The sequence below is a fragment of the Lepisosteus oculatus genome, chromosome 16 (assembly GCF_040954835.1).
Source record: "Lepisosteus oculatus isolate fLepOcu1 chromosome 16, fLepOcu1.hap2, whole genome shotgun sequence".
In the NCBI taxonomy this organism is placed as follows: domain Eukaryota; kingdom Metazoa; phylum Chordata; class Actinopteri; order Semionotiformes; family Lepisosteidae; genus Lepisosteus; species Lepisosteus oculatus.
In genome coordinates this window covers 9,384,104-9,399,242 of record NC_090711.1, presented here as the reverse complement: position 1 = coordinate 9,399,242, position 15,139 = coordinate 9,384,104, and the positions used below count along the sequence as shown (strand labels likewise).

The 15,139-nt window shown below is 39.8% G+C and overlaps 1 protein-coding gene across 1 annotated transcript; it reads left to right on the top strand.

Moving 5' to 3' along the window:
• Positions 1-816: 816 nt before the first annotated feature.
• LOC102688535 (somatomedin-B and thrombospondin type-1 domain-containing protein) lies at positions 817-8,304 on the top strand. Its single transcript, XM_069179361.1, has 5 exons — positions 817-1,535; positions 2,986-3,177; positions 4,191-4,269; positions 4,834-5,010; positions 5,776-8,304. Exons 1-5 carry the CDS (start codon positions 1,310-1,312, stop codon positions 5,891-5,893), a joined length of 792 nt encoding a protein of 263 aa, XP_069035462.1. The 5' UTR covers positions 817-1,309; the 3' UTR covers positions 5,894-8,304.
• The last annotated feature ends 6,835 nt before the right edge of the window (positions 8,305-15,139 follow it).

Genomic DNA, 15,139 nt, shown 5'->3' with positions numbered 1-15,139 from the left:
TTGTGGGTCCGTTCATTTTGTGGCATCCAGGTTTGAAGAGAGACAGATTTAACTGCAGGTTGCATTCTGTTTGGTTTAGAAGGCAGCTTGCTCTTCTTTTGGCCCCTGAAGGCGTTATATAAGAGTTTGAGTAGCTGTTAACAGTCTGGGGTTCTCCTGGGTGATTCGGATGTTAGGCCTCTGTCACATCTCATTTGAAAGTTTGTACACAGGGTAACTTGTTGTGTTGTATGTTTATGTTGTATGTACTGTAGCTTAGTGTGTGTATTGTCACTGTTAATGTTTGTTTAACCCAGAGGGTCTGAATTACTATTCTTTTCACCAAAGCTGTGTCAGAGAACTGTGTGCCTCTAACTATACAAATCTCTCAGATGTATTCTTGGGAAAAGTCATTTACAAGTTGGAAATTATGATGATGATTAATTTTTTAATGGATTTATCTGCTCTGTCATTTTCTGGTTTTCTCCATCCATTTGTAACAATATTATCTGTTGTTTTTTTAACCGGTTCTGAAAACGCTGTGACATCCTAGCAGGATTGTTACAATTGAACAAAAACGGCTCTGTATTTTTTAAGACAATCAGACATCTCACCCCTAATGTATATTGTATATAATGTAATGTATACCACAATAATCACATCACCAGCCTTATTTTTACTGTCCGGAGCAACGCCTAAGATGCAGCGTGGTAATATTATATTATTAGTGTGGCAAAGAAGCGGACAACCTTTCTCCTTATAAACGCCAAGCAAACGTTACTTACACAGCGAAACTGGAAGAGGTGCTGTCTCTTTAAACGTGTTGGGGTTGTAATTTACAGTTCGAGTGCGAAAGGTTAACTCACCATATTACTCACCAGTTACAGTACAATTCTTTGTCAGCGCTCTAAGACAGAAGGTAACATATTTGCTGACGTCCACTTTTCCAATTTTAATGAGGGAGTCGGATTTGCTCTAGCTGTTCTGATTTTCAGACACAGGTGGACAGTGCTGTCCGGACACTTGTTTTAACAGAGATATTATGTTGCGTTTCAGAGGAGCCATCGGAATAAAACTGATCTCTGTGTTTCGGTAAAATAAGCGATGCACAAAAAATGTCAGCGTTAACAGAGAGCAAAATGAATACTTACAGTATGTTCAAAGGAAATAGTGGTCAAAACAAAGTAACACAGGTGCTTCAGGTACTAAGAGCGCAAGTAAACTAAGAGGTAGCCCTGGCTACACTGTCTCAAGTGTAACTTGACTTTGTTTCTTCATTTTTTTTTTTGGGTTTAAGGTTTATTTTTGTCATTTAGATTCGTTGACAGAAATGGCATTCCGAGAGTTAGCGTTCATGCTTTGCGCCGCTGAGCTGTGGCTACAGAGCCCCAGCTGCGAAGGAGGGTGTGTGGACTCCGGCTTGTGCTGTACCGGCAGGGACCCCTCCTGCGTCAGTATGGGATGGAGACCCGACAGGTCGTACGGGAGCTGCTACTGTGACCAGGCGTGTACATCAGCCCTGGACTGCTGCCACGACTACCAGCAAGCCTGCCCAGGTAATGTAATGTGCCGGGAGAGGCACGGAAAGAAAAAGTAGACATATATGTATCTATAAAATGAAGGCTATAGTTCAAAAGTATGGAAGCAAGTGTTTTCGCTACTAAAGAGGCTATTTTCTTTGGGGGGTGTTTCATATTCATTTCGCTTCTCTTTGCTCTGCACTCTCCGCTTTGCATCAATGTTTGAACAGTCCTTGCAGGCAGTGTTGAGTCGGAGAAGAACTAAATACAGTGTTGCAGTAAACACAATAAGCGTGTGCCTATTTACTCATTGTCACAACTCGAGTCCATCTACTCATTTTCAAGAACTGCTTGGTACAGTACAGGACTGCAGTGGTCCAGTACAGCCTAACCCTGCAGATAATTGGCACAAGGCGGGTATTAGAGGCAATATAGAGACATCAATTTCTCTGTGAGTGGAAAAGCCAAGCAGCCACAAAGATACCACGCAAACTCCACACAGATGGTGCAGAGTTGGAAGACTGAAAAACCAAAACGAGTGAACAACAACACTAATAATAATAATAATAATAATAATAATAATAATAATAATAATAATAATAATGAGGTATTTACTTGTATTTTCTTCACACAGTACTCTGGTACTTTGCAGGTGTGCTGATTGCATTCACCATCAATTAGCAATCCACCTACAAGCATATTTAGTGACATATTATTGAAGACAGAGATGTGAGCAATTCTGTAATTAAACTATTTGGGAAATTGAATTAAGCCAGATTCAGAGCTGGACTTTAGCCAGAACACAGAGGTTAGACCCCTAATGCTGTCAGGTGATGCCATAAAAACTTTAATTCCCATAACATGACTGGAGATACTGGAAGACAGCACTGTGGACTAGTGGTCAGGGCTCTGGACTTGGCAGTAAGTGAGAGTTTATGAGTAGGACAGTGATGTTGTACCCTTGGGTGAGGTGCTGCACTCAGAGAGCACCTGGAAAGAAACACCCTGCTTCATAAGTGGGTACTCATATCTTTGTTTTCATTACTCCAAAACTATAGTTAAAGAGTTATTTTCTTCTGGAGTATTATACCATAACTTAGCCACCTAACTAGACATACTGTACCTATTACCAATTGTTTGGAATCTGGCCCACATTGTGTCTCCCAATAGTATATCAAAATACACATTCAATATTCTTGCCGCAAATACACCAAATATCCTTAGGGATATGTTCCCAGAATAAGTAAAGAATAATCAGTGCCATGACATCTTCAGTGATCAAGTAGCTACAGTAGGACTTTGTGGCTAATGTCTCATCTGAAAGATGGCACCCCCTATTATGTGGTTTCCGGGGCCTTGTTTTGGGAATTCTGGCCCAGAGGGAGAAAGCCTAGACCACGGACTTGTTGATCTTCTGACATCAGCCTGGAAGGTGGCGGTGTGGCCAGCGACGGCACTGATTTCCTTCGTCCTCCCCCTGTTTTAGCTGCTTCCTGCGCGGTCGGCGAGTGGAGTGTGTGGTCAGGCTGCGCCGAGGCCTGCCAGGTCACCTACCGCGTGCGGATGAGGCGCGTGGTCCGGGAGCCGCGGAACGGCGGGGTGCCGTGTCCTCCTCTCCAGGAGCGCGCCGGCTGTGTGGACTACTGGCCTCCCCACAGAGAGTGTCTCCCGTCCTTGAGTGAGGCTTCCGTCAACACTTGCTATAGGTTTAAAAGAAAGTTAAAAGTCAAAAGTTAAGTACATGACTAGGGGAGCAGGGATTATACACTCTTTTTAGCCATCGAACTATTAAGCTATGAAGATGACTGATTACATTCCTGCAGCAGAGCTGTGTCTTTGGCACTGTTGTCGCTCTGATGGCACATTCATCCACCTCCGTGGTCAGGGTAGAAGTGTCTCTGGCTTGCGTTTTTCCAGAAACTGTTGGTTAGCATTGTGGTCTCGCAGTGCTGGGACCTTGGGTTCAATTCCAGAACTGTCTGTATGTGTGGAGTCTGTATGTTCTTCCTGTGTCCACGTGGGTTTCCTTCAGGTACTCCGGTTCCCTCCCACAGTCCAAAGACATACTAGTGGGTTAATTGGCTTGCGGGGAAACAGGTCTTGGTATGAGTTTGTGCGTGTCTGTGTTTGTTTGTATCTGTGTGTGTCTGCGTGTGCCCTGTGATGGACTGGCATCCCATCCAGGGTCTATCCAGCCTCTTGCCCAGTGCTTGCTGGGATAGGTTTTGGCTGCCCTGCGACCCTGTATTGCATAAAGCAGTTAGAAAATCTAATGGATGTAAGTGATGTCATTCAGACTGCAACACCATAAAGTCAGAAATTCTTGCTGCAAAAATACGGTATCTTAACATTTAAGGATGTGGCAGTTGTAGTTTAATGTGTAAAAATACCAAACGTTTCAACAATACATTATATTTCTTGTACTGTATTTTTCAAAATCTGTTATTTTCCCTTCCACTCATTGGTCATTGGTCTGAGAAAAAAATATGTTTGCAGTCAAGCCTGCATCCCCCAACACACACAACTGTTTACAATTGTAACTGGATCAAGAGAATAATATTCTCCTCTCCATTATTTCATGTACTTCTGCCTTTAGTCAGATCTGGCAACCCATCTCTTGTAATTAACCTCCCGTGCCACCAGAAACCCGCAAGTAAGATTTTAATTACCTGTTTTATTGATCATCCCCAGTTCCTGCATTAATCACCACGGGTGGTTTTGGGAAAGCCAGGAAGAAGAGAGACTTGGCTAGCAGCAAGGACATCACTGGGTGGGTTTCTTCAACTACTGACCTCAGAAAAAAGCTTCCACCCAAGACAATGAGATAATTCATTCCTAAATTACACAGACTCACGACATGAAAGCTGGATACTTACAATTGTCTCTTTCCTTGCCTACTAACAGTGCCAAACCATTTATAGGACTCACCAATAGCAAGACATTGAAAATAAGACTTTGTCCTGAATTGATGTAAATGGTTAAATAAAGAATTATGTGAAATGTAATATAGCTGAGCAAAATGGACCTCAGATGCCTTTTCCCAATGTAATTTTTCTTATCTTTTAATGCTGAATGTCTAATGCACATGATTTTGTACATTCAATATATCTGAAATCAAAGCAACGCAACTGAGCATTTTGAAAACATTTAAAAATAGGAATGTCAATATAGGGGTTGATTGATACTAATACTTTTGAAGACTTTAATACACTACAAATCAAGTTAATTTAAGAAACTGTAGCTTGTTCCACACTCTCACAACCCTTTGTGTAAGGGGTAAACAGGACACTGAGAGTGCCTCACTAAAGGTATCATTAACTCTCTTCCACCGAAGGTACTGTGTGGAGTTCCAGCTGATGTCCCTCACTGCTGGCTGTCAGTACACCACTGGGCCCCACACATACTGGATGCGGTACCTCCGTGAGGGCCACATTGTCTGTGTGGAGTGCCAGCCTCCTGCCCTTGGCAACCAGCATCGGCGCTGCCATGGCGATGGGGAAGAGGCAGAAAGGTGAGCGTGCAGGCCTGAAACACATCCATTGCAGCTGGCTGGTCACTGAACACGCTGAGCAGCAAGAGAAACTTACCTGTCCATGTACAGCATGTTTTTAGGAAAACTAAGAACAATCTAAGAATATATCATTTGGAAATTGACGGAACGTTTTGTGGCGTCGTTTTGATTATTTGACCCTTCATGACTGACCACTGACCACGGTTCACTCACTTGACAGCGCACTGTTGCCTCGGCACTAGATCACCTCCTAAGTGAGAGAGGAGAGATTTTTTTTTACCATCGGTTTGTTGAAGGCTGGACTAGGCCACCTCAGACAGAACCCCCAGGCAGCGTAGTCAAGTCCTTGTTAGCAATAAATTAAGGTGAAGTATCGAGCGTGGTGATTGTCAGTAAGCGTGACGCGGGCTTGCTGATACACTGATTACTGTGTACAAGAGACCAAGTCAGGGGGAGGTCTGGGAGTGACAGACTGGGCAGGAGTGTTTATTTGCTATACACTGCTTGTAGTAACTGATGGAAACTTGGCACCTCACCTGCCAGCCCTCTGGAGGGGAGGAACAGCATTCCCGCAGCAGAATGGATGCAGTGTCTTCGTGAGGGCCGCATGGTGCTCGTGTGACGGAGGTTCTCTTTTGCGAGGCGAGGACGCGACGGGGATGAAGTGACTGTCAGACTCTACCCCCGTGGAACGTGGTGTGCGCGGGTCACCGTGCTCTCGTGAGGGAGAGGGAGAGCTGAAACGCCGTGTCGCTGTTTCCCCAGGGGCCAGCTCCTCCGCTGGCAGAGCGTGGGGAACGCGCGCTGCCGCGGCTCGTGGAGGAGGCTGCGCCGGCTGGAGTCCTGTTCCTGTCCCACTGTGCACAGCTTCCTGTTCATCTGAGCCTGCGCTCCACCGCCACGGCGCTAAGACTGCCCACCAGCTCCTTTTTTTGTAAAAGCCAAGAGGTGCCTGTTCTTCCACAGGTTAGCTTTGTGAGTTAATTCCCAAGGCTCCTGGTGCAGTATAAGGCAGACGTTCGTTCCACCAGTGCACTCAAAGACCTGATTAAACCATTCTTTTGGTAAACTGAGAAAATTGAACATTATGCAGGTTTTACAAAGTTTGTGAGTTAAAAAACACATCCAAGCCTGTCTATGATATCATTCCAACATGAGCTGCATTCATGTTAAATGGAGGTTATTAAGTGTTATTAAGTCAGGGAGGGATAGCAATGACAAGTTAATCACACACAGCTGTTCCTAATCACTATCTTTACGGAATTCGCTCTATATATCGAACTCAAATGCCTCCCATTCGACATTTGTCTCCAGCCTCCCTCCTCCACCCCATCTCAACCTTGCGGCTGCCCCTGCTTGAGGTTCAACCCTCCTCATCCTGTGGCCAGGAGGTTGCCCATTAACCAAGCAGGCTAAGCCAAAATGATCTCAACTCGTATTCCAAGCATGCACAAAACCTTGCGGGTTTTGTCCCTAGTGAAGTACCTTTAATAAAACCTTAAGGGTCTCTTTCATATCACTTGGTTTTCAACTTAGTGTACCATTCTTAAACATTCCTACAACAAAATCCATGTGTAATACGTAGTATTTCAATGTTGTATTTTACAATCATTGATCACATTTTTGTCCAAAAATGTGTGTGGAATTAGTATGTTCTCCCTGTCTTTGCATGGGTTTTCTCCTGCTGTTCAAAGACATACTGGTAGGTTAATTGACTTCTGGTGAAGTTGACCCTGGTGTGAGAGAGTGTGTACTGTGATGTATTGGCGTCCTATCCACGGTGTATCCTGCCTTGTGCCTGTTTTGTGTTTAGAATATGAACAGATGAATAAGACATGCAGCAGCCTTGCTTTTATACAGATTTTGTGATGCTGCCACTCTCTCAAGAAGACTGATTAGAGTATGAAGAGTAATTTTGGGCTCAGAAATCACAGAACAAAATGTGAATAATTAGGAGGTCAATTTAAACTCCACTCGGATTGCTTCATCTCGTTAAACAATGTGCAATTATGTCAAAACTGGAGTAGTAAATTGCGTAGAAATTGCATGGTTACAAAGTTTCTTGATGTATAGTCCAAGATCGAATTCAACAGAGCCCCATCACTGTCAACAGTCTGAAATCATTCAAAAGCACCAGCTTGCATATCAAACCTTAGTGCATGCCTAGGGATTGAGCAAGATAGTTTAATCACTACTCTCATTTAAGTTAATCTTCTGTGTGATTTTATTGATTTTTTAAGCATGCTTTTGCAGAGATCCATATGCAAATTATATTAGGATTAGTCTGGGTGTAATGTAATTGTTATAATGATATAAAATGATGATTAAATAAAGCCTGAAAGGTAGAATTACTTTAACTAGAACTATATTCCTTGAAGTCTATAGCCTGGCAGGTTTTTTATAGGTGTGTTTAAATGATTCAAATGTGTTATTACACTTGGGGAAAGGAGATTGGCTTGATCAGATGTAAAAGGAAAATGAGAGCACGGGGTGGAATAAAAACTAGGAAAGAATGTGGCTGTTAATGACTTGGGCAGTTGAGGCGCACAGCACTACACAATAGTGAAAAAACGTTCATTAACCAGTCAGGTAGTTTGCTTCATCTCGTGGTCAAAGTAATGTACTACAGCACTGAGAAAATATGCACTTCTCGATTTTTGCCACTAGAGACCGCCACTGGACCTGCGCTTGTAGATTATTCCCGATCTTGAAGAACCTTTAGGCCTTTACTTAGGCCTATGATGTTTTCGTGTGCTTTGTGGTAGATTTAAAAACTGTACAGTTATTGTTCACTTGGACAGTAGGTGAGTATCCATGCTCTGCAACCTGGTTCTTAAGTGCTAAACAGTCTTTTTGCATTTTAAGATTGTGATGAAACCTGAATGCTCACACTTCCTACAATTTTACCCCTGAGTTGCTTTGAATGTTCTTTGGTCTTCATGGTTAAATCTGTGCTTGGAATTCATTACCTGACTGAAATACCTTTCAGAGACAGCTATATTTATTCTGAAATCAGGTGAACCAGTATGATGCAGAAAGACAGAGGCCATTCAAATAATTGTGTGACTATCAAAGTTATTTTCTACACCTGAACTAGGTTTCACCTATTATTGTCATGGCATAGGGAGTACAATAACAATCAACATATTTTAGCTTTTGATTTTTCTTTGCAGTTTTTGCTGACATTGTATTTCTTTCTCTGATAAGTTACGGATTTTGTATGGATTTATGGTATGTTGTTAAGTACTGTAGGTTTTCATTCTTATTTACAGATAAACTAATCTTTGCACCATGTGAGTTCTTCTTACCTAGTTGCCTTCTTAGTTGCTTAGGAAATTGAATTCGTTTATTTATTGCAAGAGATTAACTCTTATTTTTAAGCCTGTTTTGTACTTACAAATTTGTACTTGAATGCACTTTTGATAAATACAGTGTAATTTTAGCAAAACAGGCAGTGTAGAGACCAAAAGTACATTTATAATCGATATACTTTATTTAATTTTCAGTCTGACATGGGGAAACATTGCTTTAAAAAATGTGACTTGTGACATTTTAACAAGACAAATACAGGGTTTGAATGTCACACATATTCACAGTTCATAACCACCACATGCAGAGTACGACAGTACTTTGTACAGAAACGATCGGATAAAAAGTCAACAAGTAAAAACTAAGTAATAAAATTTACAAAACAAAGAACCTCAAGACAAACAAACAACGTCATAGAAGGATGGGAATGTGATTTTCCTTTGTTTAAAATTCCCTGGAATATCAGGATGAGTGTGATGAATCTGATGAATTTCAAAATAATGTACATTGAATTGAACCCCTGATTTTACTAAAAGAAAAAAAAACACATAGTTTTTTATTGTGCTTTCTGTTAGAAACGTGAAATTTAGAAACCCATTTTCTGAAAAAAAAAACTAATTCTGCTTGAGTACCTCTTTATTCAAACGAAGCACAACACATTTTTGGATACAGACTTACTGTATAGAAATTGTGCTAAGTAGTAAAAGGTCAACAGAGGAAAGTACAATATTTCAGCCCATTACAAACCCCCTTAAAAACAAACAATGACCAAAAATATATTATGATTAATTCACTGCAGTGACACATTAGTCATAGTTAATAAATAGAAATATTAGTTTTTTCCCTGTGAAAAACTGCAAAGTTTTTTGAAAACTACTTTGATATCATAAAATTGGTCAATATATTATTTCATTTTTTGATGATGCCTCATGTACAACTGTGATCAGCAAAATGTAAAATCAGTCATTACAATCACTGTGGCCTAAAATAATTTAAATATCGAATGTATAATTCAGATTGACTTTTTTCTGCTTCTTAGTTCTTTGTCATACATAATGTAGGTGTATTAATAAACAGAGTATATGTTCAGTAAAGTATGAAATAGATATGTATCCTGTCGAAAGTTATTTCAATGCATGGGTTAGGATGTGCTTGATAGCTCATGTTAAATTTCATTGTGATTTGCATTTGGATTAAAGACTCCCAGATGTGATTGTTATAGAGAGGCGACAATCATACTTGGAGGCGTTTTGCAAGGTCAATAACTTGTTAACAAAATCCAAGCGGGACTTTGTCTTATCCAACATTTTAAACCTACATTTGAAAAATCCTGATTGTTCTGTTTGCATTATCAGAAATAGATTTGGACATTCTCTCTTCAAATCTGCACTGAGCTTTGCTGAATCTCCGCAGGCCAAAAGTACGATTTACTTCTGTACAGCCAGGAAATCTGCAGGGTACTCACAGTTTCACCAGCAAAAAGAAATGCCAGTGATACAATTCACTGTGCTTCCTATCTGGTTAATCAAGTAGAGTACACACTCAATCAAAACCCTGAAAGGTAAGCCAAAAAGAATTAAATAGCTGGGCTTCCCAACTGATTTTTCAGGAACTATAAAAATGTCCAGAGGTTGTATATTTAGAGAGGCTAACAGCCAAAACAGCCTTTACCATAGACAAATTCCAGCTGATCTTTGAACCGACCTATGTAAATATCACTGCAGTAGCAGTGAAGCAAGAGAAACGAGAGCTAGCAGTTCTGAACAGGGTACAAGAGTGGAGACAGAACTCATATTCTCTGCAGACTATTCTGCAGCTTTCATTGAAAATGGACTAAAGGATGGGGACAGTTCTGTTAGTTACATGTATTGAAATGTTCAACTTGAAAAATGCAAAATTCCCGTGTAGAATGATGTAGCTGGGATGCTGCTGTGATGAATTCTGGGTTGAGTTTTTTAACTTCTGCTTGGCAAACTACACTGGCAACTAGTCTGGTAATAATCCTAAAAGTATTCCAGTAGCTGAAGTGATTTCTACACAAACAGACAGTTCTCTACTCCGGTATGAATACTATGAAGGAGACAGCAAAGCTTGTTTCTCTTGTGTCGATACAAGCGACTGAAGGACATGTGAGGAAAAATAATTTTAATATCTGTATCACGAGGCTCCTGAGGGAAAACTGGAAAGTGCTGAAATTTTTCATCTTACCACAGATACAACCGTGGCTGTGTCAGGACTGTAAAAAACAGTTTTCTAAATCTTTTTCTAAAAACTTTTTCTAAAAGTTTTCTAAAGACAGGAGTAAACACGTCTACACAGCCAATTCTTTAATGTGACTTTTAGCGACATAAAAGAAAATTCTGAAACAAAATGAAATAAATATTGTGACGCACAATGAAAATGCAATCAGTAGTTCAGTAGGCATATAATATTATAAACATTTTAAGGTAAGCAAATATATTTGTAAATTGTTTAAATAGTTTCTTAAATTAAAGTACTAAGCTCAAGCCATGTTATTTCATACAAACAAAAGGTGCTAGGTCTTTGAGATTTGATTTTATTTAAAATTGCCAACATCAGTTGACTATGAATATAATCAGTTGCTGTTACTATTATTATTATTATTATTATTATTATTAATATTATTAAATACTGCTAATCATAATTAGAACAGAGAATGACAGGACCGTGCTCTACTTGAGTATTGAAGATCACCTGGTTTCTATCATTGTGATAGAAGGTGATCTGTCTGTGACAGAAATTGACTAGGGAACAAGATATTCTGCATGAACATTCAGCAGACCAGCTCTGACAACCCAGTAAACCATCTCACTGAGGGACCGGCCACATCCTGCAAGGATTCAGGTAGAGAATCACTGTACGTGCCCAGAACCACCACATCCATCTGATCAAGAATGGTTGTACTGTAGCTCGGCATCAGCGGGGAAGTGTTTTATACAATATGTTGGCCCCCCTGAGTGACTGAATCAGTAGCAAATGGTTGCCTGAGCGTAGGCTGAGCCCTCTGATCCCGGGCTCGAGCTGGGTCATGCCACCGTGAGCGGAATTCTCCAAGTGGTGGCCCACAACTTGTCTGACGTGGTGGTGGCGAGGGACACACCTCTCCTCCAATTGGCCAAACCTCCAAAACCGGACCTCTGCTGCCTGCGATGTGTAAGACGAGGAGTGGCTCAAAGACGGGAGGGTCAGAGGTGTCACCCAATGTTGCCTCATTCTCCCGTGTGCAACTGCGGGGTTCTTAGCAGAGACAGAACAACATATTTTCCTACTCCAAATTGGAGTGGGTGTAACAACAACAACTGGCAATTCTAGATTTAAAAACTAGGTGTCTACTTGGATGTCAGTCTGGGGTGAAGTTGACAGACATAGATGAAATAACTATGGTCTGGAAACAGAAGAACGCCTGAGGTGCCAGTGAACAGTGTTTTATCCACTAAAGACTGCCGAGAGACCTGAAAGAAGACACTCTTTGTGGAGATGCCATGGAGCGCATTATCCTGACAGCTGCATTGCTCAAGACTAGTGGATAAAAGGAATCTGTTTCTCCTGACCAAGGATAAAGTCCAATAGGACATCTCTGCCACCAGCTTGCCGATGGAGTGAACCACAGCTGGCCAACCTACAACTGCCTAGTGCCACACAGGTAGAGCAGAAAGTTTTTGAGCGTGGACATTTTGATTCATAGCTTTAATGAAGGGGAAAAAGTCTTCTGTGTGGTGTGAGAATACTTTTTTTGTTAATTCATCACAAGTTTGCAAAAGGAGCCAAGTATTTTGTGGTAAAAATATTTGTAATGTATCCAAATGAAAAAAAACTACCCACTTTTACTGGACATTTGTACAATTCCAGACTGTTGAGCTATACTGCATTAACACACTGATGCCAGTCATTCTCAGTAATCTTCTCTCCATTGTTTCCTAATGCTGTTGGATAATTTATTGATTTGTTTAATGAACTCATTTCTAAACTGTTAAATCACCCTCAAATAATTTAAGTAATACATTGTCTCCAAATGTTTGTATGGGTCTGTTTTTAAGAACAGAGTTCTTAGGTGGATGGACTGGACACTGGTCCCACTTGACTCAGCTTGTCTATTGCTTTCTCATTCACAGTTGTTGAAGGCCAACACAATCATCATGAGATGATTAAATTGTCTCTGCATTTGGGTCCAAAGCAAGACCAACAAGCATGAGCTAAGTGAACCAATTATTCCCCTTCCAAAAAAATGTTTGTAGCCATTTTTTAAATGTAATGCTGTACTTGGTAGTGAAAATCTGATAATAATAATATTATCAAAATAATATATCTGTATTGAGACTAATTCAAAAGGTGATGTGGCTGCTACTGCAAACCTATAGAGACACAAGTGTGAGTCAAACTCTTTTGATTTATTTTAGATTTGGGCTCATGCTCTCTGCTTTAAGAATTAGGTTTTCTTGTATTATGGTTGAACTACTGCAATTATTTAGAATAAAAATATGGAGTTAGAGGAAATAGATGATGCTATTGTTTCACAAAGGTGTATTCAGGTAATCCTAATTCAACGCTGTCCTTTGTTTTTGTGTTTTAAGTTGTTTAATGACATTTCGTTAGGTATTCTGTAATGCTGACCTTTCTGAAAATGATATGGTGGAACAAATGAAATAAAAAACAACACAATGGATCCAGCAAAAACAGTCATACAGGCAGCATCAAGAAGCCAGCAAACCATTTTTGGAATAGATGTGATTTTATTGTTCATTCAGTAATTCAATTCATTTGCATCTGAGCAAATCAGTCAAAAAGCATTCCCATCACTCTCTTCTGTTCCTAAACTTGAGTCAAATTCTCCTTACAATACACTAAAAAAATAAACTTCTCTGTAATCTATTATCATATTGGTAGAACGTCATTCTTTGTTGACTGGAACAAGTTCATTCATAAAACCTTATGTGAGAAAATCTGTTCAATATTAAAATAAACTTAATTTACATAAAGATGCACATTAACTATCTGACAGTGGATCTAACTTCCTGATTGTTCATGCCAAGTTTAAAACTTCATGCTGAAAAGTAGAAAGAAGAATGAAAAACCTTTGACTGTTAAAACAGCCGAAATGTTTTTCTTTCTTTTTTACTTTTCAGTGTGGTATTATTCTTTTCTTGTTCCCTTGCAGCCAATGCATGCTGACGCAGCTCCCTGCTTGAACAGGTTTAAAACTTTACCTTTTGTGAAAAGTAAAGTTAGATACCAAATCTGGTCATCGCTTGTAACTGTTTTGACTAATGACAAAGTTATTGCACAAAAATCCACGAGGACATTTTTGGCAGCAAACAACTTTGGGTTCTCATATAAATCCATTAACAACAGTGTGCCAATATACATTTACTAAAAATGGTTCCAAATTCTGAGTCTATTTTGACTCACAAATCTTTAAAATATTAATTCAAATTAGTATTTTTCTAATTGTGGGTATTTATTAACTTACTTAGTCTGCTTTGTATATTAATTGAAGGTTGCTGCAACTTTACTGCTTGGGGGAATTCCTGGTCATTTTTACCAAAATTGCACCATTCAACCATTTGCCCTATATTGAATTCATAAGTTCTCTTTCGGTCAGAGGCTTCCTATACCAAAGTATGCAATATGATCTGATGTGACAAGAATGGCATATTATGCACAAAGATATAATTCTGGCAAGCAAAGGGTTTTGCTTTGCCTGACATCTGAATAAAATGTCTAGTCAACTTAATGGACAAGTCTCAAATGTTGTCCTGGGGTGTATGAATGTGCTACAAATTCAGATTCTCTTCCTGTTTCTCAGGATAGAATAAGGAATGGACTGTTGTTTATGACCTTCATGATTGTATTTTATATTCTTTTACCCCTGCTGGGTTAATTGTCTAGAATTAATATTCACCTCTCCCCAAGCTCATTACTCTGAAAGAGCGCTTGTTGAAACTCGGCAGTCACCAAGCTTCTCAAAACCAGCAGTGCAACAGACAAAAAATGTCACTTCAAGTAATAGGTAATGCAACATTCTGGGGAGACCACAGATTCAAAGTATCAAGTGGCATTTGCAGAGAAAGGGAGTTTGATTTTCTGATTGAAAAGGATAGCATAGGAATTTCTGGTGTCTGACCTTTAGCATCCACAAACACAAACAACTAGTCAGACAATGCAGATGAATACACTGTTAATACATAGTCCATTCCCCACTCCGCCCAAAAAACAGAAAAGCAGACCCAAACCAGTCGGACATATTATGGGCCGCAAAAGACATTTGAGACCTGTTTTTGAAGATGTCTAGAGCATCTTAGTCAACATGTAAGGCTAGCAAAGTTGCTGACTGTATGAAATCACAAGAAAAAAAGCTACTGCATTTGCTTGCAGTAGTTATATCTTTGAATATCAGTGATATGAAGATCAAGAAATGTCTGGACATATAGTATATATTATATATACTATACTTTATACAATGTTTGACATTGAAAACCAATAATTGCTATTGGTTTCAATACTCATCTGTTGCATTTTAATGCCTCCCAGGATATATATATAAAAATAGAGACAAAGAGGTAGAAAAAGAGGGACAAACAAAATCCCCACAAAAACCATTGCCTTGTGAATAAAGCAGAAGTAATGGTGAAATATTGGGCATTATGATTTTTTACAGAAAACAGGGAAAAACACTAAACTAGCACCAAAACCACAAAAGCTAGTTTATATCCAACATTTTGACAACACACTTAAATACCGTTTGTTTTTTAACTTTGGTAATGGAAGGCATGGTGACATATTCTAGTCAGACCCTTGACAA